Genomic DNA, 27,241 nt, shown 5'->3' with positions numbered 1-27,241 from the left:
GGGGAGACAAGCCCTTTTTTTTTTTTTCCTCACAAGACTTCTGTATAAATGGAATATATATCTCTGTTTTAAAGCTGCAACTTTGAACTAGTATCACCAGCTGAGATTAACTGTAGTTTAAAGAAACAAAGTAGCGGTAACAAGCACTGGAGTGAGTCCAAGTTGGAGCCACAGCCACGACAGCCACTTCTTGTCCCAATAAGGGGTCACATCCCAATTTACATTTTGTCACCAGCTTCACAAAATTACAAAGTTCATCACCATAAGAGATATTGTTCATCTCCCCATGTCTTGACAGTACAGATAAAACCTCTCTAAGGTTCATGTAATTTTAACATCCAAGATAAAATTCACTATACTCACTCAGCATGTGATGTGAAGCAATCATTTTAGGCCCCATTTCAATAATAAAACACGCCTCATCTGTAATTACTGCCTCATCGATGGATGTGAGGAACGGACGTTGATTCCAGCTTAGAACAAAGAGTTACTCTTGCTTCAATTTAACCAAGATCATAAAACGAGAGAAAAATTCCATATAAAATTTTTTCCTATCTTTTCTCATTTTTAATCCTCCCTCTGTCAAAAATTCATGTGTTGCAGGCTGTCTTTGTGGCTTGCTGCACTCTCACAATCAGTAAGTGAGGTACACAAAAGCTTATTCTTTGAAAGGTTGGCTTTGAAAGAAGCTACTAAACTCAGGGGATCGGCAAAGATTCTGGCGAAGCCGGCAGCAGATAAAAAAATCTTGTTTAAAAATACTGACTACAAAGAAGACCAAATACTACACTCTACACTACCATAGTAAAAATAGTACATTGCATGGCTAGACATTAAAACGGTCTCCATAAAAAGGCACAGGGGGGTGTTTTTGTTTAACAAATATGCATAGGAAACAAAAAACGAATCATTTCTGCCACAAGGTGAGGGTCCATGCAGAGATTCATTCACAGCTAAGAAAAGATTAGTTATTTTGCTTTTTATCATTTTAAGATGAACTGAAATTTTTTATCATTTTAAGATGACCTTGCACCACCACTGAGAATAAATGGATTGCATCTTTCCTACTCCAGTTATAAACACCGCACCAAGTCCCAAGACCCACATTAATTGGCCAAGTTTTCTTTCAGCTTGAAATACCAGTACTGGCTGGAAGTCATAAACCTTAAACACACATCGTGTTTCCACTGAAAAATAAGGTTTACGCTAACTCAAGGTAGCCTTCTGGGCAGCTCTATACACATCTTCACCATTTGGTTCGCATCGTTTTGCGGCTAAAACCAAACACAGACCATCTTCTCTGCAGCGAGCACAGCTCCCTGCAAACATACGTACTCACACTTAGCTGTAAATGGTTTGGGGGTCTAAGCCCTCGTGGGGGCACAGCTCCCTTACGCCTCACCACCGCGTCGCCTGGTTCATTGAACACAGTTCTCAGAGCCCATTAATGGTGCTGAGGCTTTCCATCCTTAGCTTCAGAGTCCAACACGTCAATGGTGTCGCTATGATCACGGAGGTCCTGGTGAGGAGACAGGTTCTGTTTGTTCCTTTGGTCCACATCTGACATAACACCCGTATCCACTGCTGAGGCACCATTGCTCAGCACAGGAGGTGGGTCCCCTTCATAATCCTGAGGAGTGTTGAGCATCGGTGTTTTTGAAGCAGCACGTCCTACTTTAGATAAGGAGCAAGTTTCACTGGGCAAAGGACCATCAAGAAAAGGAAGTTTCTACACAAATAAAAAGACATTAAAAAAATTAATGTAAGCTATTATTCCCAGATGTCAGGTCTACAAAAAACAACTGTCAACCTAATAGTCCTGTGTCAGTGTCTCTTTTTCAGCGCTGTAATCCAGCATTAAAGTACACGGCCATAGACCCTTACATGTTTGATAGAAACATCATTGTTTAACTAATAAAACTAAAAGTTTTCAGCATTCACATTAACCTAGCAAAGGACACTGATAGGTCTTTCACTGGTATATTTTTAGATGACTCTCCCACTACTTTATTTTTAGTGTTTTTTACATATTTTTTTTTTTTTTTAATATACATAGAAAGGATATTGCAAGTAGAGCCTTAAGCACAAAGAAGAGCCACGCTTCTCCTTTCAGGCAGCTGTACAGAACTGTAGTGGGATGACCCCGGCTGGACACCAGGTACCCACCCAGCTGCTCCATCACTCCCCTCCCTCAGCAGGACAGGGAGGGGAAAACATAACAAAAGGCTCCTGGGTTGAGATAAGGACAAGCAGATCACTCAGCAGTTACCATCACAGGCAAAACAGGGACTCAAGGAAATTAATTTAATTTACTACCAATTCAATCAGAGTACGGTAATGGGAAGACAATTCCTTGTGCCCCACACTGGGTGCCAAAAAGGACTGTGGTAGGTGGTGCCCAACAAGTCACTCTATCACCCCCCTCCTCCTCAACAGGTCAGGGGAGAGAAAAGAAGATGGAAAAATGTGTCAAAATAAAGGCAGTTTAATAAAGCACAAGCAAAGGCTGCACATGGAAGCAAAGGAAAACAAAAGATTTATTCCCTACTTCCCATCAACAGGCAATGTCCAGTCAATTCCTGGGAAGTAGGGCTTCTGTATGCATAGCAGTTGCTCTGGAAGACAAGTGTTGTAACAACAAATTCCCCCCACCTCCTTTCTCTTAGCTTCTATTGCTGAGCAGATGTCACACGGTATGGAATACCCCTTTGGCCAGTTTGGGTCACCTGTCCTGGCTGTGTCACCTCCCAAGATCTCACCCACTCTCAGCCTACTGGGTGAGGGGGGAATGTTGGAGAGACAGCCCTGATGCTGTGAGCACCGCTCAGCAGCAGGCACAGCACCGGTGCATTACCAACACCTTTCTGGCACCACTACATAGCACAGCACCACAAGGCCTACTGGAGGAAATTAACTCCATCCTAGCCAGACACAATACATATGGGAACACAAAACTACAGCACTTCAAAAGCTAACAAGACTATCTCCTTTTTTTTTTTTTTCCCTGTCTTGCACGGCTGAGATAGATATCTATATCATCATATAGATAGAGCTCTGGTGAATCTGATCAGGACTGACCACCCTGTGAAGCGTGTTGCTGTTTACTTTATTATTCTGGGTTGAAGGAGAAAAATTGGTTATTCTGGACACAAGATCTCTGCCCTCCAACACCACAGAACACAAGTAGTAAATGTGCAAGATTCCCCATTTTGTTTTAGCAAAGCACTTCAAATCCAAGGTAGCCACTTTTAGAGGATAATTCAGACTGCACGATCCAGTTACACTTTGGCCATTACATTAAAGTCAACTTAAGTAACTCAACCATTTCAATACCTGGTTGATCACTCTTTTTTCCCCAGTGTCTCTTGTGAATGAGAAGGTGGAAAAAAAATGTGGGGTCAAGCTGAAAACAAGAATTTTTTTTTTTAATATTCATATTATGTATAAGGGGGAAACGGGCCTATTCTTTTCTTCTCTCCCTCTCCCTTGAAGTCTGCTGTGAGTGGAGTTGAAACCTGGATGTTCTTTTAACACCTGCTTCACTTAGAGAATCACAAGCCTGCAACAGAACTTGACCCAACACAGCTTTTACCTAGTAAATGAGAATTTTGGGAAATCATACCAATTTATTACAGCAACATCATTTAACTCTATTTTGCCCAGCTCTGCCCAGCATGTTGAAATTGTGCTGTGCCAATGCTCAATCCCAGTTATATTTACTATAACCATCACGTGATTTTAAATATTCTTAAGATTCAAGACTCACATTTTCCAGTTCAGATGCATTGTCCTCCAATTTAATCTTTTGGCTCATGCAGCTTAGCAGATGATCCAATACGCACTGTTTTGGATGCATTCCTTTATCAAAGCGATTATACATCCCACACCAAAACCTCAAGAACAGGGCAAGAAAAGAGAATTAGGCGGCCAATTGCACACTACTGACCAAACTAGATACTGTTTAAAAAAAAAAAAATTTCAATAAATTGAGATTAGCAACTCATTTTAGAAAACTGCCACAGCCTTGGATTATAAAATTCAGTATCAATGGGCCAATTTTCATAAAGTTCAAAAAACTTCCGAGGATTTAAATACTTCTGCCTCATGACCCACATGCATCAGCAGTAGGTATTAGCATAAGACAAAAATACACTTTTTTTCTATAGCCAGCTCACTGGAGGCTTGGGCAGTTCACCTTCAAGTCTTCAGTTTGCTTTAACTCCCTAGTTTTATTAAAACACTTTACCCACCAGTAACCACACATAGCACTTAAAAATACATTTGCATTCCTCTGTCTCAGCGGGGAACAGGAGCAAGCCAGAAACAAAGCAAAACTAACCACTTCAGCTCTAATACCCTGGGCAAGCAAATAGACATGGCAACCAGAAATCCCTTCTTGTGACCCCCGCCCCCCCCGACTGCATAATTCTGGGCGTGACTGGGCACTGAAATTCCTGTTTTAAATACTTCCTTAATATATATTAAAATGGAGGAAAGGAGGAACTTTAACAATTGCCTACCCTATCACGTAAATTTGACAGAGAGCAGTCAGGGTGTGTGCATGTGTGTCTATCTACACATCTGAAGTTCTTTTCCTTGCCTTTCCCCACCCTCTTTCTCAACACTAACGAAAAATTATTATTTTCAATTACAGTACCTGCACTTATTTAGCCATTACCTGTGCACTACCACTCTCTCACTTTATGGATAAGGAATGGAGGGGAAAGATAAAACAAACCATGCTAATCAGTGAAAATTTATTTTAGTAAACCTGAATTACCAGTCTACATCACAATGAAAGAAATGCCCCCTTTTCTTCCCCTTCTTAAATAAGCAACTTACTGGAAACTGAAAGGTAGTGTGTTTGGTTGAAGCTCTTTGTAAGCTGTAAATCCTCTGTACAAAGGATTTCTCAATTCCTGCTTCTTCTGTAAGAGGAAAGGCCATAGAGAATGTGTCTTCTCAAAGATTCTGTCAATTACAAATAACATCTAATCACTAAAAAAAATGAACCAAGTTAGGTGGATTAATAACGCTAGCTGTTCTCAGTAGAATTAGATTAAGGGAGCTAAGAATTATTTTTACATGCTATCTGATTAATTTCATAAACACAAGATACATCACTAAGGAATATATAATCATTTAAAATGGAGACTATCCAGTCCAAAAGGGGTATTTGCAAGTTATTACTGTGGTCCAAATTAAAACATCTTTCTTCCAGAACATAATTAATCTATAATTCTTCTTCACACTGTAGAACATAAGCCTTTACCAAGACAATGTTACCCTTAACCAACTTACAATGACAAAAACACACAAACACACACAACCTGCCCTTTTTCTGACATTTAAACTGACTTCTAGACTGTTGGCTCTGTTAACTGCCAACTCACTTCAGATCCTCGCGCTCCTTATGACAGGTCCCTAGGAAGTTGCCAAACTGGCAGGAGTAGACATGGTCATGGATTTCAAGAAGGAAGCGTTCGTTAAACTCAAACGTGCATGGGAACTGCTGCATGAGCTGCCAGACACATTCAACAAACTGAGTGAAGACAGGGGATACTTCTTTGGGGTCACCATACAAATGGCCACACCTAGAGAGATGCAAACAAAACAGGGTTAAATCCTGTGTCACCCAACAAAAAAAAAAGAATCCCCTTGCCATTAAATATCTGCGAACTTTTCTTCACTACTAGAATAAGAATATTCTGCAGAGTCAGAAAAAACACCCCACGTGGTTTATCTTACATTAAGCGTACGTCAAGGCGAGCCACCCACAGCATTACTTGTTCTCCACGGGCACCTGGTAGGAGTGACAAGAATTGTGGGATGTCCCCTTCTCTACAGTAAAAATAGCAATGGAAGAGCCTACATAACAGACTTGGAAGCATCACCGTAAGTATTTGTGAAACAGGAATCCTTGAGGCGAGTCTATGCTATGATGTTGGCACAAGGGAAAAAAAGGCAATATTCTCCAAAGAAACATCTATTACTCAAATACAAGAGCTAATGCCAGCCCTTAAGGTTGACATCAGTGGGATTATCTCTGTCTGCCTGGAACAAGAAGAAACAGTGTGCGTAGGGGGGGTGTCCTCTGTGATGTGAGAGTATTTTAGGGTGCAGGCATAGCCACAACGGGCAGCAAGAGTCGGAACAACCTGACTTTGCTTCGCACAGGCACCAAGAATTAAATCCTGGTAGGCAATTACACAGAAAGAAAACTGAAAAAGAAAAATCAAGGAAAACCACAAAACAACTATCAAAAAATATCTGTACAGCTTTAGATGAAGTTCAGAAAAACCCTACTAGATCTGCAAAAGTCTAGCCAGGGATCTATCAGTGTTCATTACAACCTATCACAAAAGAAAAGACAACCAGGAACAGGGTGATTGCGTTTTTCTAATGTATTGTAATGATTGTTCTTAAGAGAAAAAACTTGGGGCAGAACCCTACTTTTCTAAGAAGGGATATAACATGGAAATCCACAGAAAAGAACAAGGCATCCCCAAACTTTAGTGGAAAAAATGAAGTAGGAGTGCGTGTCCAGCTCTGGGGTCCCCAGCATAGGAAGGACACAGACCTGCTGGGGCAGGTCCAGAGGATGCCACGGAGATGCTCCAAGGGCTGGAGCAACTCTGCTGTGACGATAGGCAGAGAGAGTTGGGGGTGTTCAGCCTGGAGAAGAGAAGGCTCTGGGGAGACCTTAGAGCCCCTTCCAGTCCCTAAAGGGGCTCCAGGAGAGCTGGGGAGGGACTATGGATCAGGGAGGGGAGCCAGAGGATGAGGGGGAACCGTTTTACACTGGAAGAGGGGAGATTGAGATGAGATATTAGGAAGACACTCTTTACTCTTAGGTCAGTGAGACACTGGCCCAGGTTGCCCGGAGAAGCTGTGGCTGCCCCATCCCTGGGGGTGTTCAAGGCCAGGTTGGACGGGGCTTGGAGCAACCTGGGCTGGGGGGAGGTGTCCCTGCCCATGGCAGGGGGTTGGAACGCGATGATCTTCAAGGTCCCTTCCAACTCAAACCAATTCTGTGATTCTATGATTTCTTATGAGAGATCTAGCTGTTCAAACCCCTGGTTCTGCGATTCCAACCAGAACACCCTAAGAAGCAGCATGAACAAGGATTTCCCTCAGAATTCTAAGACATCTGCCACCACTACAAGAAGAACGATTTTGTCTACTAGACTATAAGTTCATATTCTCTGTCAATGCTGAAATTCATGTCTCAATTACTTTTTGTATCTATTGCCAAGTTCTCATATCGGGAACAATCCTTTAATAGAAGAACAGGATTATTTTTTTTTTGTCTTAAAACTTGAAAGGTGAAAAGAGTCTCTAAAGAAGCAGCAACAATGACCACAGAACATTTATTTGGCCAATGATGACCAAACAGCAGTTTACTTTTGACTGCTTCTTATATACCAGTATAAGGGTGGGCAGACCACTTATTTTCACTATATAAGCTTTAAGGAAATAGATTTGTTTTATTATTAAAAAGGAATCAGTTTCACATCGAAAACAAAACTTCAATTTTTAACAAGCTAGTATCACTAAATGGACCATTCCCTTCCCTCCTCATATTCTTTTGGACCATCTCAGTTTCTAATTTCTACATGGTAAATGCAGCAAGCAGTAATTCAAGGTAAAATCCTTATTAGATGTAGGCTATCAATTACAGGAATGACAGCATTTTTAATCTGCCCAGGGAATGCAGGTCAAATTGGGTTTCAGCACCTGTTGGGCTAAAGTTTATGCTTTGAACTTGGTGAAAGTCCAAAAAACATTAGCTGAGATTTTCTCCCAGGAGATGATTACAGAAGAGTTAACATGTCCTGCTAGAACATTAGCACTCCTCATACAACATGAATGAGATTTTACATGTAGGAAAACACTCAGAATTCAAACAATTTCTTCAAGACTGTCTGAGTTTGTAAAGTAATAAAAAAAAGCACTGATGAAATAACAACCCCAGCAGATACTGGCTGTATGTCATCAACTCCAGTATTTTCCAGATCTTCTCTCCTCTGTCCTATATTTTCATTTAATTTTTTCATGGGAGTACATGAACCTGAAAACACTGTATTAGTTTCACAGCCAAGCCTTCACCCAGTCACTACCCCCCAGGTAACATGCTGCTCTTACCTGTGTGAGAACTTGTGGCCCATTGCAATCCACTCCTTTTCTATTAGAACCTTCAGTTTCAAAACAGAGGTTGAAAAAAAAAAAAAAAAGTGCATTACTTTATTTAGAAAAAGCAAAATGAAGCCTTTGACTTTAAACTCTAAAAAGCTTAAGACCAATGCTACCAACTGACCCTACTGTTATGAGTATAACCACAGAAGTTAATAAAAATAGTGATTTATAGGTTAGTTATCCACAGTTACCAGTACAATGTCACTGTTGGAATCAGAAGTTATTTCAAGCAGGTCTAGTACTATTTTGATGGTGTTTTTGTGTTGTTAAAATCACAATACATAACCACTGTCACAGGATTTGTGCATATAAACCATTTGCTCAGAGGACAGACATGCATTTGTCTGTTTCAGTTACTCCTGTTCCTAATCAAAATCACATTCCTTAGTTCATACAGAATTGTCCAGAGCACAACCAAAGCCCAAGCAAATGTTTCACACTGTGATGTAATTTTAACTGTCAGAAGATTGCAGTATAATCCAGGAGCAAAAATAATAAAAATAACAAAGAATGCAAGAAAACATTCCTTGCAATGCAACACACTGGAGGAAGCTAAATGTGCGTTGTTCTGATTTCAGGGTTTCTTTCAAGCAACTCTTCTGCAAAAAGGAGCAGCCTGTCTTTCAGGTATTTAACAAAAGGAGATGAATGGAAAGATAACATCACAGATTACACCATATTTATGCAGTGATGGCTTCAAATGAGAAAGAACTTGCAGTAGAAACAAATGGCCAGATTCACATGTAATGGATTTTACATGATATACAGGTTATATGCTGCCCTGTACACAAGAATGAGTTCACCCAGTCTTAAATCCTAGCAGGTAAGAGACCATTCACTGTAACAGTCCGAAATGACAAGCTTCTTCACCCCTTTTTTGTGGATTGCTGCCGGAGTTGCATCCTTTGCTCACTGCAACTTTGCTTGCTGCAGTGTCTCATTAGCAGCTCTCATGTGGACATTCAAGGAAACAAAGATTTGGGAATTGTAAATCAACCCCTGCCGTTTTATGCCCATGCCATTCAGAGCAATTAAAGCTTATTTATAGAATCAAAGCTGGTTTTATATAGGTCACCTACTGTTTGTTCCAGTAAATGGCCTAAAACATTTAATTAAGGGTCTGTTTACACTTCAAATCCAGGAAGCACTTTTTATTTTTGAATTCCAACATTCATGTTCTTACCATGAAGCCTTTAAAAGTCCTATAAAATGGATCTAAGAGGAGGCTAGCCAGGGAGCAGACCTGCGCTGTGCGATCCCACCCGTCAGAACAGTGGACTAAGACACTAGCTTTTTCATCTTTCACAGCCTGTGAAGGAGAGAGGGGACAAAACAGTTTAGCAGCTTTCTAGGCTGGTGACTGTAATTAAATGCTATCCTTTCACCTGCATTTACCTGACTGGCCTAAAACCCAAAGAGAAAGCTTGACATTTCTCATCTGGACCATGAAAATGCACTGTTTCTGGGCACATAGCCATCAACCCATAGGAAACCCCAACTAGAGTAAAATGCTGTAGCATGCCTTATCAGCAACACAGGCTGTCACAGAACAGAGACCCTCTGATCTCAAAATGCTCTGTCTTCCAAAAGGCCAAGAATTCTCAGTCCTTTCTGAGTAAAAATTTGTTGGATGAGTAAAGAACAATAATTGGACACACAGGGACTAGGAAATTCTCAAGAAAAATTAGGAGAGCTCATCCAAACTTCCTCCCATATGGATCACCTTCTTCCCTTCGGTACTGGTGGCAGAAGAGAAACACAAAATAGCTTCTTGCTTGTTACACAAGAGAATTTTCAGAGAGAAAAAACAATGTTTACAGAAGGTCTCTACTGTTGCCACATGTTGCCTGCATGCCCATTACTATTACCGAAGAGCCATGTGCCTTAGCAACTTCTCTCCTTTTGCTTGACCTGCAAAGCCACAAGCTCTGCAGAAATGAGGACTGTGTTGAATAATCCAAATTAGCAGTCCCTGCATAACATAAATAAAATAAACTGGTCTAAACAATCCTGCAGAGCAGTTCAATAACTAACGAGCACGAGGTTATGAGTTGTTTGCACTACTAAATATATGTTATATAGAGACATTTATAATGGTTAGTTATTCACATTCTGTGATTTTATTTGCTCCAACCCACAGACTGGTGAGGGCTGGAAGGGCCCTCTGGAGCTCCCCCAGTGCCACCCCCCGCCAGAGCAGGGGCACCTCCAGCAGTGGCACAGGACAGCGTCCAGGCGGGTTTGGAATGGCTCCAGAGCGGGAGACTCCCCCACCTCTCTGGGCAGCCTGTGGCAGTGCTCTGCCACCTTCACAGCAAAGAAGTTCCTCCTCATGTTCAGATGGAACTTCCTATGCTCAAGCTTGTGCCCGTTCCCTCTTGTCCTGTCTCTGGGCACCACTGGAAAAAGACTGTTCCCATCCGCCTGGCACCCTCCCTTTAAGGATTTATAGGCAGTGATAAGGTCCTCCCTCAGTCTTCTTTTCTCCAGACTAAAAAGCCCCAAGTCCCTCAGCCCTTCCTCTTAACAAAGATGCCCCAGTTCCCTCATCATCTTTATAGCCCTTTGCTGGACCCTCTCCAGCAGTTCCCTGTCCTTCTTGCACTGGGGAGCCCAGAACTGGACACAGTACTCCAGATATGGCCTCACTAGGGCAGAGCAGAGGGACCTGCTGGCCACACTCTGCTTGATGCATGCCAGGATGCCAGTGGCCTTCTTGGCCACCAGGGCACATTGCTGGCTCATGGGCATCCTGTTAGCCACCAGGACTCCCAGGTCCCTTTCCACAGAGCTGCTCTTCAGCAGGTCAGCCCCTAACCTGTACTGTCCAGCTCAGAAACGAGTTCTAATAAAGCCTAGATAACTGCTTGTTACAACACAGTGAAGAGGACAATGTCTCAACCCCTACGGCATTTGATTTAGTCACAGGAAGCGTCGAGGAGAGTGCCAGCTGGGTAACCCACTTGATGTTCTCCAACTGTAGGCTTATTCGAGAGCTGAGGCCAACCTGAATAGCAATGTTTTCCCACCTTCTCTCCAGAGACAACTTCACAGCCTTGCAGTAGTCCCTAACAGACAAATACGTATTTTTTTTAATTCACCTGCAAGTTGGGGTACAGTTTTACCTTGGCAAGAAAGACACCTGCATCCATCACAGCCTTAATGTGCCGTAACCAACCCGAGTTCTCCAGCCCAGTGAGGAAATCGCTCATTGAGGGGGACTTCATTTCACACACTAAGAACACAAACGAAGGAATTAGCTAACACTCAACATCTTTCTTTTTCCCACCTCCTCATTACCTCTTCACAGCAACAGAGCTTGGTATATCCTAAACGCTAGTATTTCCACACTAAGTGTCAGCAGCAATATCCTGTCTCAGGGACACAGGAACTACTGGTTGCATACTTAAATACACAAACCAGAAATTTTTAGCTTGTCGTGGTTTGAGAGAACTTGAGGCTCTGAAAACATCCTCCTCTTTTTTTTTTTTTAAATGGTAACCCATTTTTTCAGCTGTGTTTTTTCCAACAAAGTGTTTAATGACCTGTTACTTCACTATAAATCACCATCACACACACATCTAACCACCACTAACATGCAGTCACCATCACAGAGATTTGAAGAAAGAAGAGTTCTAATTTAGAGAGAAATAACATGTCTAACCTTGAAGGCAACTCCAATGCTATATTGAAACCCAGCATAGAAAATACTTATAGTAATATAGTTCAATAGTCCATAAGCACCAGCAAGAGAGATCTTACTGCTGTTTAAGAAGAATATAGGAGCAAAGAAGTATTTATTCTGCCTCTCCTTTCCCCACAAAATAAATCTGCCAGGAACAGGCGATTGAGGACTTATACTTGTGATCAGGACAATCTGTTAGTCATGTGAATAGCCTCATTTTTCTCCAAGTTCACCACAGATCTGCAGTGCTACCTGGCCAAGCAGTTGGTAGCATCCATTATTCAACTATTTTGAAACAAGATGACCATTATGCTGGTTACTAACTAAAACATTAAACTTATTTTGAACGACAGCACTTGTATTCCATTTTAGAAAACTAAGCATAGGGACCAAGCAGAATGATTTGCAGCATCTACTCTGCCCTGTTCTGCAGTCTTTGTCAGTATAAGAATGGCAATAGTGCTGGAAACCAGCTAGCAGAGTACACTGGTTTGAGCCAAGCTACACCATCACCTTTAATGGAACTTCTCCAAGAGTGCATTAGCGAAAATATGCACCCGATTCACCTCTTGATCTCCAAAGGCTCAGGGAAGTATTTCTTCTGCCTTGCTTGGCATTTTTCCTTAAGGTATTAGTTGCTATTTTTGAACCACTATAAAACTAAGCACAATAATAAATAAAATGTCTAGCAGGAAAGCATTTTAACAACATTAATACTTTCAGCCACTTCAATACAGCAAAGTAAGATACCGACTTCGCTCATCTGCTTCCACCACAACACCCAAGTCCGCATGCACTTGTGCACGTAGGATTTATATATTCAGCAAAAGGTTCTGTCCAAAAGTAGCCAAGGATAATGAAGACTGGCCACTTGCACACACCGTACGTACCTTCCAGGAGTTTCTGCAAGCTGTTCCGCATCACATGAATGTTTTCTATGCCAATAAATTTAAAGCGAATGTTATCATAATTATCTTCATTCTCATAACCCTTCCCAGCAGCTCGGTTGGCCATGGCGTTTAACTGTGAAATTCAAGGGGAATGGGCACAGGATAGAAAAGAAGAAGAAAAAATTACAACAAACAATATGCAGAAATAAATGAGTGTTTAGTAAGTCCTTTTTTTTTTTTTTTTTAAAATCTCCCAGAAAATATACTGAACAAAGCTGTTACTCAGATGTACTTCCCCACCTCCCAGGCATTACTTCCAGCTGTTTCACTAAAATTATGCCAGTGTCTCCAGTCCATTAGTCATATGCAGTAGCTCATTAAAAATTTCTTAGGGTAGGCATTATAAAAACTGTGCCCAATTTCAGAATACTGCTGTCATCAAAACAGGCAGAGACATTGAATCTGCCTTAACTGTGAAGCTACATAAGATTCAAGCAGAAGGATAGGAAAATAAAACTAGGAAAACCATTTTTACGAGTAACATACATACATGGTGGTATAGAAATAGTAAGAGAATTCCAAAGCTTTTCAGACATACATGCACAGATGAAATAAAGCCACCTGAGGGAAACATAGAAATATTAAAGTTGAGCAGAAAGAATACAGCAACCAACTGGAACTGCAGAAAAGAAGTAGAAAAGAAGCCAGTTGCTCTAACAATTAACCAAAACAGTTCAAGAGCTACCAGGAAATCTTTAGTGGCAACCAAAAAAAGGAGCACCTCAACCTCCCACATAGTAATTTGGGAAGAGGAGCAATTTGCCTCCATAGAGAGGAGAGAAGGAAGAGTTAGGTACAGCATACACATCTTCAGAACAATTAAATAACCCTAGTGCTTCAGTTTTACCATTCAAAGACATGTTGTGTTAGAAGTGTGACCAATTATATGTTCTCCCTTTTTCACCAAATACTTTAGCACAAAAACGATAGATTTCAGTGGAACATCTACGATACTGGAAACTGTCTGTACCAAAAGAACATGCAGTGATTGCTATAAACACACAATTACAGATTAGGTTATCTCTAGGAAATGTCATACTACAAAAAGCCAAAATACATCTTGGAACAACAGGTGAAACATTCCTTGTTCCCAAGAAGACTTTTTCCTTCTTGCCCTTGCCATAGTTTAACTGAATGTGCAGTTTCTATAAAATAACTGCAATATCTGAACAGCAAAGCAAGTTGTCAGAAAGCTCAATTTTAAAATAATCTTTGTTTAAATGATTGATCCTCATGTTCTGATTTGCTTATACTGATGGTCCCAATCCATATTCTTACAAGACAATAATTTAAATTGGTTTCTAAATTCAGTTCAAGACAACAGTCATTAGAGATTTCATTTTGCAAATGTTTCTTCAATATCCTCTTACATAAACAGCTCAGCAAAGTTCTAGCCCCAAAGAGTGGCTATGGACCAGAAGAGCTGAACTGTATTAATCACCAAGCTGCACATCATGAGAACACTTGTGTTATTTTTACAAAGGGAAAAAGCCAGAGGGTTTGCTTTTCTTAATTGTTATCATACTCCATACAGTCCCACTTCTTCCCAGGTCTGCTGATAAAAGCACTTCAGCCTTGTGGAACAGAATCCTAAGGCTTCTCTCCAACTCGACATATTAAGGACCTAGTGCTCTGCAAGAAAATGCTTTGCTGTCGCAGCCAGCTTCAAGACTGCCAGTTGCTTCAGGTCAACCTTAACACCAACCTCAGCCCAGAACACTCCAGGAGTGCAAGCATTCTCAACAGCACTTAACATTGCAGTTTTATTATGCACAAGCACTCGTCACATTAAGACACCAAACCAGGAGCCCAACACTGATGCAGCATTAGATATCAGGAAGACATTTTTTCGTTCTGAGGGTGGTGAGCCCCTGGTGCAGGTTGCCCTGAGAAGCTGTGGCTGCCCCATCGGAGGTGTTCAAGGCCAGTTTGGACAGGGCTTGGAGCAACCTGGGCTGTGGGAGGTGTCCCAGCCAGGGCAGGGGAGTGGGACTGGATGATCTTCAAGGTCCCTTCCAACCTAAACCATTCTACGATAAGAAAGCATTAGCAGAGTTGTGAAAGATGAACTGGAAGCAGCACTACTAATTGAGATGCAAGCTTTAATATAGCCACAAACCCCATGAAGATACCTTTGGCCTTGTGTCTACAACATACATGAAGGGGCTCCCAGGGTTGGCTTCTCTGATCGCCTGCAGCATCTGTTCATCCTCCAGACAGCGCGCGCTGAACCCAGAGAGAGGCTGGCTACAACGACATATGGCAGCCTGCAACACACAACAGCTCACATTTTTCTGCTTTCCATCATCTCTACTGCACTACCACAAAGAACACTAATTTGTTGGTGTTAAGTGTCCTATTCTCTGTTCTACCACAAAACTGTTAATCAAACGGACACACAGAAATACTACTGGTATATTTCTCAAAGCTAGAAGTTTGGGAATCTTAAGAAAGCAGTGAGGCTCAGGAGCCCTGCTGCAAGCTGCACTATGTTCTCAAACCCACTATGTCCTGCCTGATGATCAGTATCCCAAATGTTAGCATGGCCCATGTTTTCTACTTGGTTTCTATTGTCCAAGCCAATCTTTTCCATGACTTTGAGTGTGGAATGATAACAACTGATAAGCAGAACTGCACCAAGTATGCTTTAGGGAAATTAGCTGCCAGCACAACTCCGTACAGTTGCCCAGGTCAAAGCACACTTCCTCAGGAAAACAACAGTTTGACTGTGACAGCAATTTCCTAACATCTGCACCTAAAACACAGCTGAGACAGCAAAGTTAAAAATTTACATTCTGGTCTTCAGTGGAAAAAACAAACTGAAACCTTCATTTATTCTGAGCTAGTGGGGATTTACTTCAGGGTGACTCCTCCTCTTCAATACTAAGAAAATCTAGCTGAGTTAACACATATCTTGTTATTCAATATAGCTAAACAGTACATTAAAAAAAAAAACACGTAACAAAGACGTTGCTGAAAGCTGATTAAAAAAATTCCAGACAGGAAGCTTGGAAAGTCTGTGTTTTTTGCACAGCTCTGGATGCACCATAAGTGTTTGTCTTTAGCTTATTCTGTGACTTAGAACAAACCAATATTAAAGCTGTTGAGAGAAACACAGTTCTCAAAAAATTTAATATGCTCTAATTATTATCTCATTCTTTCACCAAAAGTGGACTGGACAAAAAGGGGAACCCCTGCTCCCCACAAAGACAGCAGACAATGAACAACTAACATTGTTTTCTTTATACAAGTAAGAAAGCACCGGAATCCGCCCTCTGCTTCTGAACCTTGAACTTCCAATCACGACTGCCTTACTAGCAGCTCTAGGCACCACTATTTCTGGAGGATATGTGTTGCAAACCTAAGTGAGAAGAAAAGAAAAAAAAAATCCAGATATTACTACTTAGCAATTCAAAATTCATGAAAAAAAAAAAATCTTTAGTTTATTTTTAGCATTTATAAACAACAGGAAAAGACTGTTTGTCATAGTCTATCTCACATAGTCCACACCTGAAGTTTCAAGCCATTAAGATGCATTTAGAAAAACAACACAGGAATAGTGCAAAATAAAACAGTGTGGTGAAGGAAACTATCAACTTTGCAATTGAACCTAAAAAAAAAAAAAAATGGACTACACAATGCATATTAAAAGGAAGCTCTTTAAATCCACAAGTTTTCTGAAAGCTTCTGATTTGTCGCAAAAAGAGAAGTTACGAACAACTATATTTGAGGAGTTCCCTCTAAATCTTATTCAACTTGAAACGAGCTTCCAGCAATCAGGTAGCATCCTCTGAGACCAGCTTTATCCTTTTTCCCCTCAAGCAAGTATAGTCTTTTCAAGTCTGGCTTTACTTTAGGCTCGACAATTTAAAAACTTTTAAAACTTGGAAAACCTGAGGAAATTATAAACCACTGGCACTCGAGAGTTACATACTAGCAAGTAAAGCTTCAAAGTGATTAATGATTTTAGATGCCCTAAGTCAGCTAATAGAAAAAGAACCTCTCACACCATATCTCAATTCAGGCAAAGATAGTAATTTAAAATTACCCGTCAGTTCTGACAGCACAGGCTTGTATTTCTTCAACCCAAAGCATAACAGTAAAGAAAACTAGTGGGGGAAGGGAGCGGAGAGCAGGGGAAAGCGATTCAAGACAATATATTGGTATCTTCCTCAGAGTTTGTCTAAAAGACAGTTTGCTTTAGAAAGGTCTGACTCTACACAACATCAGAAGAAATAAAAAGGGAAATAATAGGAAGCAGGAGTTTGAGTAAGCTTGCTGAAAAATGCTTTTATTTAATGTTGTTTAGATCCAAACTGGCCTTACAGGGGAGAAAGAAGAAAATAACAGCAGCAGCCACTTAGGACTGGAATGACTGAGAGCCCTTAATTAGCAGAAGATCCAACCAAGCAAGAAAAATACCCATGTCTGTTTTCCATTACTGTTTTTTCCTTCCTTACCTAGTCCCTTTCCACTCTGCCTCATTCCCCACCAAGCCAAACCGCTGCCATTTGTTTCTCTTCTACACATCTGTCACCAACCTGGTGGGACAGGGTTTGGAAATACCAGAAGCAGCTAAGGGTACTTCAGGATTTTTGTAACAGATGGTTTAACACTTCTATAGAAAAACAAGTATCTGGTGCCATGCCAGGGGGATCAAAGCAAACCAAGGTGACTCTGCAGCTCTGTTCTGCTCTTCCATACCATCATTATCCGCAACTTCACATCAAGATGATGCTGCTTCGATTAAAACCAACTGAGCTCATTCCTCCCCAGAGGCATCACTTATGCAGCAGGAGCAGGACTGCTGTATGTCATTAATAACAAATAAGAGATACTGCATTAAATGGCTACTGTGGGCAAGAATTACCTCATAGTCTTTATTAACATCCGTTATTTCCCAATAGTCATTTGGAATTCCCATACGCTGGTAGTCTACTTTTAAATCAATCAGCTTCCATCCAATCTCCCGGTTCTCTTTAGACATTTTAGGATTATAAGAGAAAGCATAAAGTTCTTCGGGTTTCACTGGAAAGAAGAAAATAAAAAATTAACTAGTTAGAGATACAAAGACGTACAACACTTCCTCCTAAAGGCCATCTTCTGGATAAGCACACTGTGCGAGCCAATGAGCTGCAGGTGTACCACAACTAATACAAGGACTGACAAAAAATTAGTCAAGAAAAATCAGGAGACTCAAAAATCATTTACTAAAGAAGCCGAAGGGCTATGCCAACTGTCTAGTTGGCTGTATTTCAACAATAGCTATTTTTCTTATGCTTCTGCTTCCTCAAAGACCAGAAGAATTAAGTTTTCTTCTATCATTTTGCACACTTCACTACCCTAAGCAAACTTTGACAGGTTATCACTCCTTAAAAAAACCCACCTGAATAATTGAGTACTACATGGAAGAGTACACAGAAGAATTAGGACACAGAAGAGTTGAGTTTCTCGGCCTCACATTTACAGGTTTTCATTCGGGGTAGTAGTGAGTGCCAACAACTCATATTGAAATTCTCAGGAATTTCCAATACGCAGTTCCCACATGCAGGGAGATATGCTAAAACATTTTGTTAGAATTAATTAAAACTTCAAAGTAGTCATTTTCCCAGACAACTTATTTCCTACTGAATTCACTGCAATAGGCATGTTAGATAAGATTTATACCATAAGAATTAATCCATAAGTGAAAACATATAATAAAAGATCTATTTTCTGTGAAAAGTCCATAAAACAGCTCTTGCACACCTGTAAGTTCATTGTTCAACAGTGAGTTCTGAGTCGCATGAAAAACTTGATAGATGTTTCGAATATTACTGTCAGCCCAACAAAAGCTTCAGGCTGTGTCTGACAAATGGTAATTTCTTCCTCCCTTCATCTCTACCATCCCAATTTCCTTCCCTCTCTTCATAAAATGCAAATCCAACCAATAACTCATTCAGCTGATTCCCAAGGCAGCAAGCGCTCCAGAGAGAGTGAAACCTGTCAGAGTCTGATAAAGTAGCCAGGTTACCAGACAGGTAACCCATAGCTGTCAATCATACATGTGTAAATCATAAATAATTACATGCTCTGCCAAAAAAAAGATGAAGGAAGCATACCTTCAGAAGTTTTAAAACAACAAAAGAGAACTGTTAAAATCCATAAATAGAACAAGAGCTACAGCATATTACACAAAACCACAAGATAAAAGAAACCGATGTAATCCCCTGCAATGACAGCTCCCGCGTTTCAAGACACTCCATAAGTCTCTAATTTTCCAAACTGAAAGAACAGTGACAGCTTTTAAACATAACACCAGAAACTTGACTGATACAGCATTAGAATTAGAACTTCAGAACTAAGAAAATTCCAGAGCTCAGCGCACAAGGGAGATGCTGGGAACAGACATAAGCCTTAACATCAATCAAAAAAACCCCAAACTCGGCAAAAAGCATTTCTACTATAGTATTTCTATTCAAGTCCTATGTGAGGGCCAGCATGAAGCACATTGGTGCTGTCAATTAGACTAGCGATACAACCACAAAACGCAATTACAAATGGCATCCTTATAATAATGCCAAACTCCAAATACTGTTTCACTGAAGGAGCACCCCAAAAACAGAAGGTGCCATACACAGAGGCCGGGCAGGAAGCCTGGTGGAATGCTGTCCTGCAAGAAGAACAAGGAGCCTGGAGATTCATCCATGATGGACTGGAAAGCTAAAACCAGAAGAGACCACAAACTTTTGAGGAGGTTTTGCTTACGCTCTTATTTAAGAGTGACTCCAAGTCAGGGCAGCCAGGCTGAAGCACAGGGTTTCACAACTGAAAGAAGACAAACACTGAAGAGTAGCCTAAACACGCTATTGGGAAACAAATGGAAGATGCCTATATTTAAAGCTTTATTTGTGGGATTCCAGGATTCTGTGAACATCTGGATCAACTGGAAAAGGCAGAACTACACACAGCCAACTGACAGAAATGACTGAAAAAGGCCAGGTATGGGAAGTGACACTCAGCATAAGTGCTACAAGAAAAAAGCCTGAGATGCTGTATACAGACCCAGTCAGGCAAAACAAACTTTGCATGGGTCTTCAGAAGTTCATCATGGGACACCACCTCATTCCCACTGCCACAGAAGATTTGTGTTTAGTTTGGAAGCAAATGCCCTGGTCCACACAGCAGCGCTCTACTTACTGAGCCGACCCACACAGATCATCTCACATTCTGATTTCACAACCTCCCCCTCCTGTACTGACACCGACAGTCTGGCAGGTAAAGCTTTCTCTATTGCTCAGATGAGCCTTCCAGCTTAAAGTGTTTCAAGGATTTGCAAAACGGGCTCCCCTCCTAAATACCTGGTTGTGAAAGTTTAAGCAGTGAGGTATACACTTCGTGGCAGTCACGTTCCTGCCCAATAACAAAGTGAGCCACGTGGAAGTTCTTGCAGTGAATAAGGAGTGGATATCCAGCCGTGGCCAGAGGCAATTTTTCTACCGTTGCAATATGGTGATGCAGAATCTGAAAAACAGGAAGCAAACAACATTTTTCAGAAGCCACTGGTAAGGTTGCAAGCAGTACAAACAGATATTAAAGTGTTTGCAGTGCTACCAGCTATTTATGCTTACTGCATCTAACTAGCAGCAGAAAATTAGTTTATTTGCGATATTCATCAAACAAACACAATAAACATCCAGACTGTGCACCCAAAGGCTAGGTAACTAAGAGCAAGACTAAAAAAAACACAGATGTAGATAAATTATTTTCAGAAACTGATGTGCAGCTCAGTTTACCCAGTTCACTTTGCTTTCCCTCCACCCCCACATGCAATATATTTTGTCATTTCCATTTTACTTTAGAATTAATAAAAAAGGTTAATTTCAGTGCTAATTTTGCACTTCTAAAAGCTGTAAAATCAAGTTTGGTGGCTTGGTGCACTCAGTTTGAGATAGGAAACTAGACAAGGTTTTTTTTATGTTCCTGGAACTAACCATAATTCAGTGAGTGACCTCTATCAAGTCACATTACTATTGTGTTTATTTCCTTCCAAAACAGCTGTTTCTGCTAAGCATTTGGTATCAGAATGGTATAAAAGACCACTACAACTTTGGCATTCACAAACCTGCTCATTTTGGATATAAGAGATAAAGTAATTTTTAAACCTGCATTTAAACAGACTCCAAGTATCACAACATACCCATGTTTCTTTTCTGACTTCAGCAGAAGCCTCCACATAGATTAGGTGTGTAGCTGTCAGGTATAACGTCCCATTTGCGGCCTTCCTATTTGTATAGCGATCTAGTAATTTCACATTTTCAACCTGCAAGATAAAAAGAGTATGAAAAACTGAATTTAACTTTGATCAAGGAAATATCTAAGCACCTGTTGAATCGCAATCATTTAACTTTGAATATACAACTCAGGAAGTAAGACAGAAAAATAAGAATTAAAGCCTCCCCTGCAAAAGTAACTCAGCTTTATGCTATAAACTCAAATTATTTCTCCAGTAATCAAAGCCAAAAAGGTTAAATAAACAGCCAAGGTTTAGCACCTGTGCAAGTAACAGTATTACTGGATTTGTAGCCAAGATGATCACAGTTTATTACTATGCAAGGCTGCAGAAATAAGACAAAGTGCGAAATAAGAGGCTGTCCACGTTCAGTATATAATCAAAGTATTGCTCTGAAAGAAACTGCCCTCTCCAGTCTGACTTCCAACTGCTCAGTCACTATAAAAAAAAGTATTAGTAGCTACTTCTTGAAACACACTTTCTAAGCATGTAAGCACATTTCATAAAGCGCACTAAGCTAATTAATATTTTTAAAAATATCAGCACAGACATAAACTACTAATTTTAGAGTATTTTATATTATGTGATTGATTTTCTCCCAGCCTATTTGCTTCTTAATGAAGATAGATGGAATTTTTCTTATGTCATTAAGCAAAAATAATGGAAAAGAAAAATAACTGGAAGGACAGTGAAAACAGTTTAACAGTATTTGATAATTACTTCTGGATATTGAATGCGCACACTTCCTTACAGAGTCAGTGGTCTGAAATAAAACATGGAAAACGTCAGCAGAGAGACCTGCAGAGCAGAGGTCTCAGCTGTACATCTTCCTACAATGTCCTGTTTTTCAGCACATGTAATTATTATCCCTAATGTCGCCCTTTCTCCAGCCCACCAGAGACAAGCAGGTCCAGCAAAGCACCTTAGGCAAGAATAAAACAAATCAAAACACAGCAACCTTCACAGTATTAAAAACAAATAAATTAATAAACAACCAAACAGCTGGACAGACAGCTGTCTAAAGTAAATACATCTTTTTTTCAGCTGTCACGAGCACAGCATTCCCAGAACATTCAACTGAAAAAGCCCATTTTGATTCACTTTTTTCGGACTGGGGGGGTGGTCTCCGCACTTTGACACAAACGAAGCTTACACGAATCGTACCCAAAAGGCTCTTTGATCAGCAGCCTTACTAAAAACTTCCTTTGCAACAAGGCGATACAGTAAGAAACACCTAAACACCACCTCAAGTGGCTTTAAGCCTTCCAGCCTTATCCGTGACCCGCCTGAGAAGCGCAAGAGACCTTCTCAGATACGTGTGCCTTGAGGGAAAGCAAAGATAGCTCGTTTGCTAAAATTAATCACGACCTTAAAACAAATTTAAAGAGGTAAAAAAAAAAAAAAAAAAAAAAAAAAAAGGAGGAGGAGCAGGAGGTTCTTGAAAACGCAGGGCCCGGCCGAGGCCGGCGGCCCCCAGAGGTGCTTCACCTCAGGCGCCCCGCGCGGAGGGTGGTGAACGGAGCCCCGCGCCCCGGCCACCCGCCCCTCAGGCGCGGCAGGGAGACCCCGACGGAACAGCAGCACGCCTTACCTTAGGGGTGGTAATGTGCTCCATGGCGGCGGCACCACCCGCCTCACCTCAGCACGCCCGGCCTCCGCGCCGCCATTTGCACAGGGCAGTGCCCGGCCCCCGCCGCAAATTTCGCGAGAGGCGGGCGGGGCGGTGCCGCCGCCGCCATCTTAAGTGAGGGCAGCTCCCCGCTGAGGGGGCAGGAGCTGAGGGTCGGGGATTGCTGAGTATCTGGCGGTGTGTCTCGGGGGCGGACCGGCTTAGAGCCGGTTCTGGAGGGCGGTGGGGAGCCTCGGCACCCTCCGTAGTCTGGAGCAGACCCCAGCCTGAGGGCCCCAGAGAGGTTTCTCTGTCCTGCCGGGGCAGCGGTGCTTCCAGGCCCTCTCCCCTCCTGGCACGGGCGTACATGAAGCTCTCGGGGAGGTATTTCAGGAAAAAATATCCACTTTTTTCCTCATTAAGTAAGGTTATCAGCATTGCCCTTAATGGGTGGCAGGCTAATAGCATTCCCCCCCTCGGGAAAGGGGGTTGGGGACACGTTTGAGCGTGTTAGCACAGGCACTTAGCAGAACTAATAATACCTGTTTTATCTGGTTTTGTGTATATTTTAATTTCAAAGCTGTCTCTGGTGGATACCCAAGCTGGCTCCTGAAGAGCTGCTGTAATTGCTATTCACCTGCTGCCGCCTCTGCAATGAATATTCACGATGCCTCATAAAACCCAGGGGCAGCTGAGCTTCCCCAGGTGTTTGCTGCAATCCAAACCCTTAATTTGCCTGAGAAATTTACTTCAGGAGGATGACCTTGTATCAAGCCTGAGCATTGAACAGTTTTTAATTGTTAGATAATGGGTGATATTAATGTAATGTGCTGGTGCAAGTGTTTGTTAGGGATCCCCGCAAGAAAGGCGCTTGGACTCTGTGAGGTGTTGATTAAAATTCTGTTTATCAGAGATAACAGAAGAAGGAGAGAGGGGCTGGCGGAGTTATCCCTTCAGCTGGTGGCAAAGGCAAACCACAGGGGGTTGGGCAGACCCCAAGCCATGGCAGGCTGCACGGATCCTGTCCTTACGGCTGTTCAAGGATGCTCTGAGAAGTGAGCAACTATTAATTTGTATCACTGCTATCAAACCACGCTGCTTCACTTCAAGATAAGAGGAGACACACAGCTGGTGAAATTGCCGGGTGCTGAGCAGCACCTGCCCGCAGGCTTCTCCACCACAATTAGTGGGGGCAGCGCTCGTTAGTTAGGGCTGTGCATTTGTGCTGCACATCAATACAAAGTCTCCTCCCCCCCGCCCCCCCCCCCCAGTAGCTTCTCCTGGGGTTGCAGAGGGATGATGATAGTTGACAATGTTAATAATAGACTGGGTGGGGATCACTGAAGATCTATGGCACTACACAACGTACATGTGTAATAGCAACATTTCTTCCTCCTCTTCCCAAAGGAAACTTCACACGCAGAAGGCAAGAAATAAAAAATGAGGGAAGAAATAAGCACATTGGGATGAGTAGTAGAAGACATGGAGTAATAGATACATTTCTCAGAGCCAGACATTGTCACCTTCACAGCTTACTCCCAAACTCATTGTTATGCCACAGAGATCAGTTTTGAGCAGGAATCCACGGGAATAAAGGGTGCCGACTTCTTCCAGGGAGTGTTTCTCAAGTGGTAGATGAAGCCACAGGCAAAGTACAAAGCAGAACTGGGCTGCTGAGGCTGGCAAATGCTCACAGTGGAGAAACGTATTGATTCGGCTTAATTTGTGAGAAATGTTAAAGTAAAGGCAATTCTAACCCCCCTTTATCATAGGTACGCTGTAAAGAGGGGAGATGCTGTCCAAGACAGAACCTGCTCCCTCTCACCTGACGCAGCAGCAGGGTCAATGTACCTTTTTGGACCCTTCAAGTCTGTGTCCACATCTTCTGCCAGAAATCTGCGTTTCCTGAGACTGAGAAGATGAAACAAAGGGAGTTATCAACAGAAAGCAGCTAACAGAGAATCAGGCCGCAAAGTTGAGCTAAGCAAATAAATTTTGAGTGTATTTGGGGAGCAGAGTGAAATTATAAAAAAGGATCTTAAAACCACCCAGATCAATGATGAATAGGACTTAAAAAGAGGCCGTTTCACCTGTCCTCCAACTGCTTTTGTTCTGTGTAGCTCTGTTTTCTTGTTTTTACAGGTGATACTGAGAAAAGGCAATTTGATCAGACTCTTTGCTATGACACAGTTGAACTGTGTTTCCTACAATTAATTGGAGCTGTAACCAGCTGGAATGCTTTAAAAAAAATCAAACTCCACTTGTTAGCTTAAAAAACATCAAACTCCACTGCATTAGCTTAAAAAAATCAAACTCCACTGCATTAGCTCCACCGAGCATTCACTCCATAGTAAGAAATAACATGGCTGCTGTGGTAAACTGGAGGCAGAACAGGGAAAGAAACAGCTGGATTTTCCAGGTACCAGGAAAGTACTTTTAAAATATGTGTTGGAGACATCAGTAACTCCTGCTTCTGAGGGAGCCGTTGTGTTGAAGTGGAACAAGAAGGAAGTGTCCCTGTGATGCAGCACGTTCTCTTGAAGGGCTGCAGCATCCCAGCTGAGCAAAATGCATTCTTGAAGGCCTCTCCTTTACGATGTTGGTTGTAAATACATCCATATGGCTCACAGCAGCGCCGTTTGCTGCCAAGGTGCTTCAGCTGTGTCCTGATCGAGGCAGAGCCCTGCCAAACATTAGTATGTCGCGTCTGGAACTGGTGTACTCTGGAGTCACATCCACAGAGATCAGCCCTGCACCTGTTAGAAGAGTGGCTTCAGTGAATATTTTTCTTGGACAGAGGCTTTCGAATGCCCTCCACTGGATCACGAGGGGCACTCAGTGTGTTAAAACCCTGTTTGATGGATGAAGAACACTGACACAGAGCAGCGAGCGTCTTTTATAAAGCCACCAAGACAATGTCACAGCCTTGACTGAACTTCTAAGTACAGCTCACAGCATCTTCAGACTACAGAGTTTTTCCTGTCGTTTTAACTCACATTTTAAGTCACATTTGTTACAGAAATCCCCTTGTACTACAGGAACCTGTAATTCTTTTGACCTTGCTCAGAGTTCCTCACATTGACATTGATTCTGCCATTCATATGGAGGCCACCATCAGACTTGCTTTCAGTGGTGCTACCCCCAGACATCGAATTGGTGAGGTTACTGAAGGCTTTCTGCTGATAGAAGAGTGGCTTTCTAAAATTGTTTTGCAATCTAGAGGACCAGTTTGAAGATCTTCAGTTTGCAGGGAAAGGTAAGCTAAATTTTAGGTATGGTGTGTCCCACACAAAGCTATTCCTGTAATTGCATTTTTATTAGTCACTCACCATTTAGGAAGTGTTTAACAGGCAGCTAAAGTCTACCACGATAAATTACTATCAAAAAAACAGTGAAATCTTGTGTAATGCGGATGAAAAAATACATTTTGTCTGGGAAACATCTGAGAAAAAAACAATTTATTGTGCCGTTTTTACTGATTGAAGGATGGGAAGGGGCATTACTAGACACCCACACCGCTAAGCGCCTGGGATACGAATGCCGAAGGGGCTGTTGAAAAGGGAGCCTCGTTTACAAGTGTTATAAAAGAGACTGGTGCCAAAAATACATGGAGATGGTGGATTCAGATGCAATTCAATAACCGGTTCCAGTCAGTATGCACGCAGTCCTTCCCAGATGCTGGATTCTGTTATTTTGTCAGCAGACAGCATAATGTATGTGCATGGCCAAGTCCGTGGCTGGTGCACTGATGCCAGGGTCAGTTGAATGAGACCAGGCATGAATTTGGCCTTCAGAGTTTGTTTTTCTTGCTTTAATGATACTCAAGAAATAGCTGTCTCAAGAAATAGCCTTAGGGAGCACAAATTTTGCCCATATTTTAGAATTTTGACTGTCACAAATAGATTCTGAAGTATCTTTCCAGAGAAGAAAAATTTAAAAGTAGCTTAATTCAGGGAATATGAGGCTGCTGAGAAGCATGAAAGCAGAACCGGGTGTGGGCTCCTGCAAACTTTACTTTAACCCTTGGAACTGTCCTTATTCTAAAGAGTCCTTCAGTGGAAATTTTTTAAAGTGAGTTTAGATATCATGAGGTGGTGTAAAGGTCCTTATGTGATGAGTTGCAGCTTCATTATAATTGCAGCCTCTGCTAAGAGACCCAATACTATGGAGCTAATGAGTTTCCCCTGCAGGTTTGGAAAATACCTCATGGAAAATATCTGTACCATTTCTTACACCTTTTTCTCCTGACATCCCCTGGACAGCGATGATCTTAGTGCCATGCCTCTGGGTAAAGCACAGTGGTTCCCAACACCTGGTTGCCGGTGTTGTACTGCAGTTATGTCTTCCACGTCATCGGCCAGCAAGAGATGTATTTGACAAAACAGAATTAGTTCATCCCTTGTACTACCGAAGGAGTCACAAGACCAGCACAACATGTGCTGCTTCTGAGATGATACTGCTAAAGTAATTAAAAAATCCAGTCTAGCCCCTGATCTCCCCTTCAAAAGGTTTTTACACTGCAGAAGAGG

The 27,241-nt window shown here is 41.8% G+C and overlaps 1 protein-coding gene across 1 annotated transcript; it reads right to left on the bottom strand.

Moving 5' to 3' along the window:
• Positions 1-785: 785 nt before the first annotated feature.
• Positions 786-22,767, bottom strand: LOC309675725 (phosphatidylinositol-3,5-bisphosphate 3-phosphatase MTMR8). Its single transcript, XM_082488086.1, has 14 exons — positions 22,695-22,767; positions 21,011-21,133; positions 20,172-20,334; positions 17,702-17,859; positions 16,064-16,192; positions 14,964-15,098; positions 12,772-12,904; positions 11,322-11,431; positions 9,380-9,505; positions 8,146-8,195; positions 5,394-5,594; positions 4,843-4,971; positions 3,767-3,893; positions 786-1,729 (listed from the first exon to the last, which is right to left on the bottom strand). The coding sequence occupies exons 1-14, from the start codon at positions 22,716-22,718 to the stop codon at positions 1,445-1,447; spliced, it is 1,893 nt and encodes a 630-aa protein (XP_082344212.1). The 5' UTR covers positions 22,719-22,767; the 3' UTR covers positions 786-1,444.
• Positions 22,768-27,241: the final 4,474 nt, after the last annotated feature.

This window comes from Vanellus vanellus (assembly GCF_965231255.1).
Source record: "Vanellus vanellus genome assembly, chromosome: 10".
NCBI lineage: Eukaryota > Metazoa > Chordata > Aves > Charadriiformes > Charadriidae > Vanellus > Vanellus vanellus.
The sequence above is the reverse complement of the archived record's forward strand: the minus strand, read 5'-3'. Positions and strand labels throughout refer to the sequence as shown.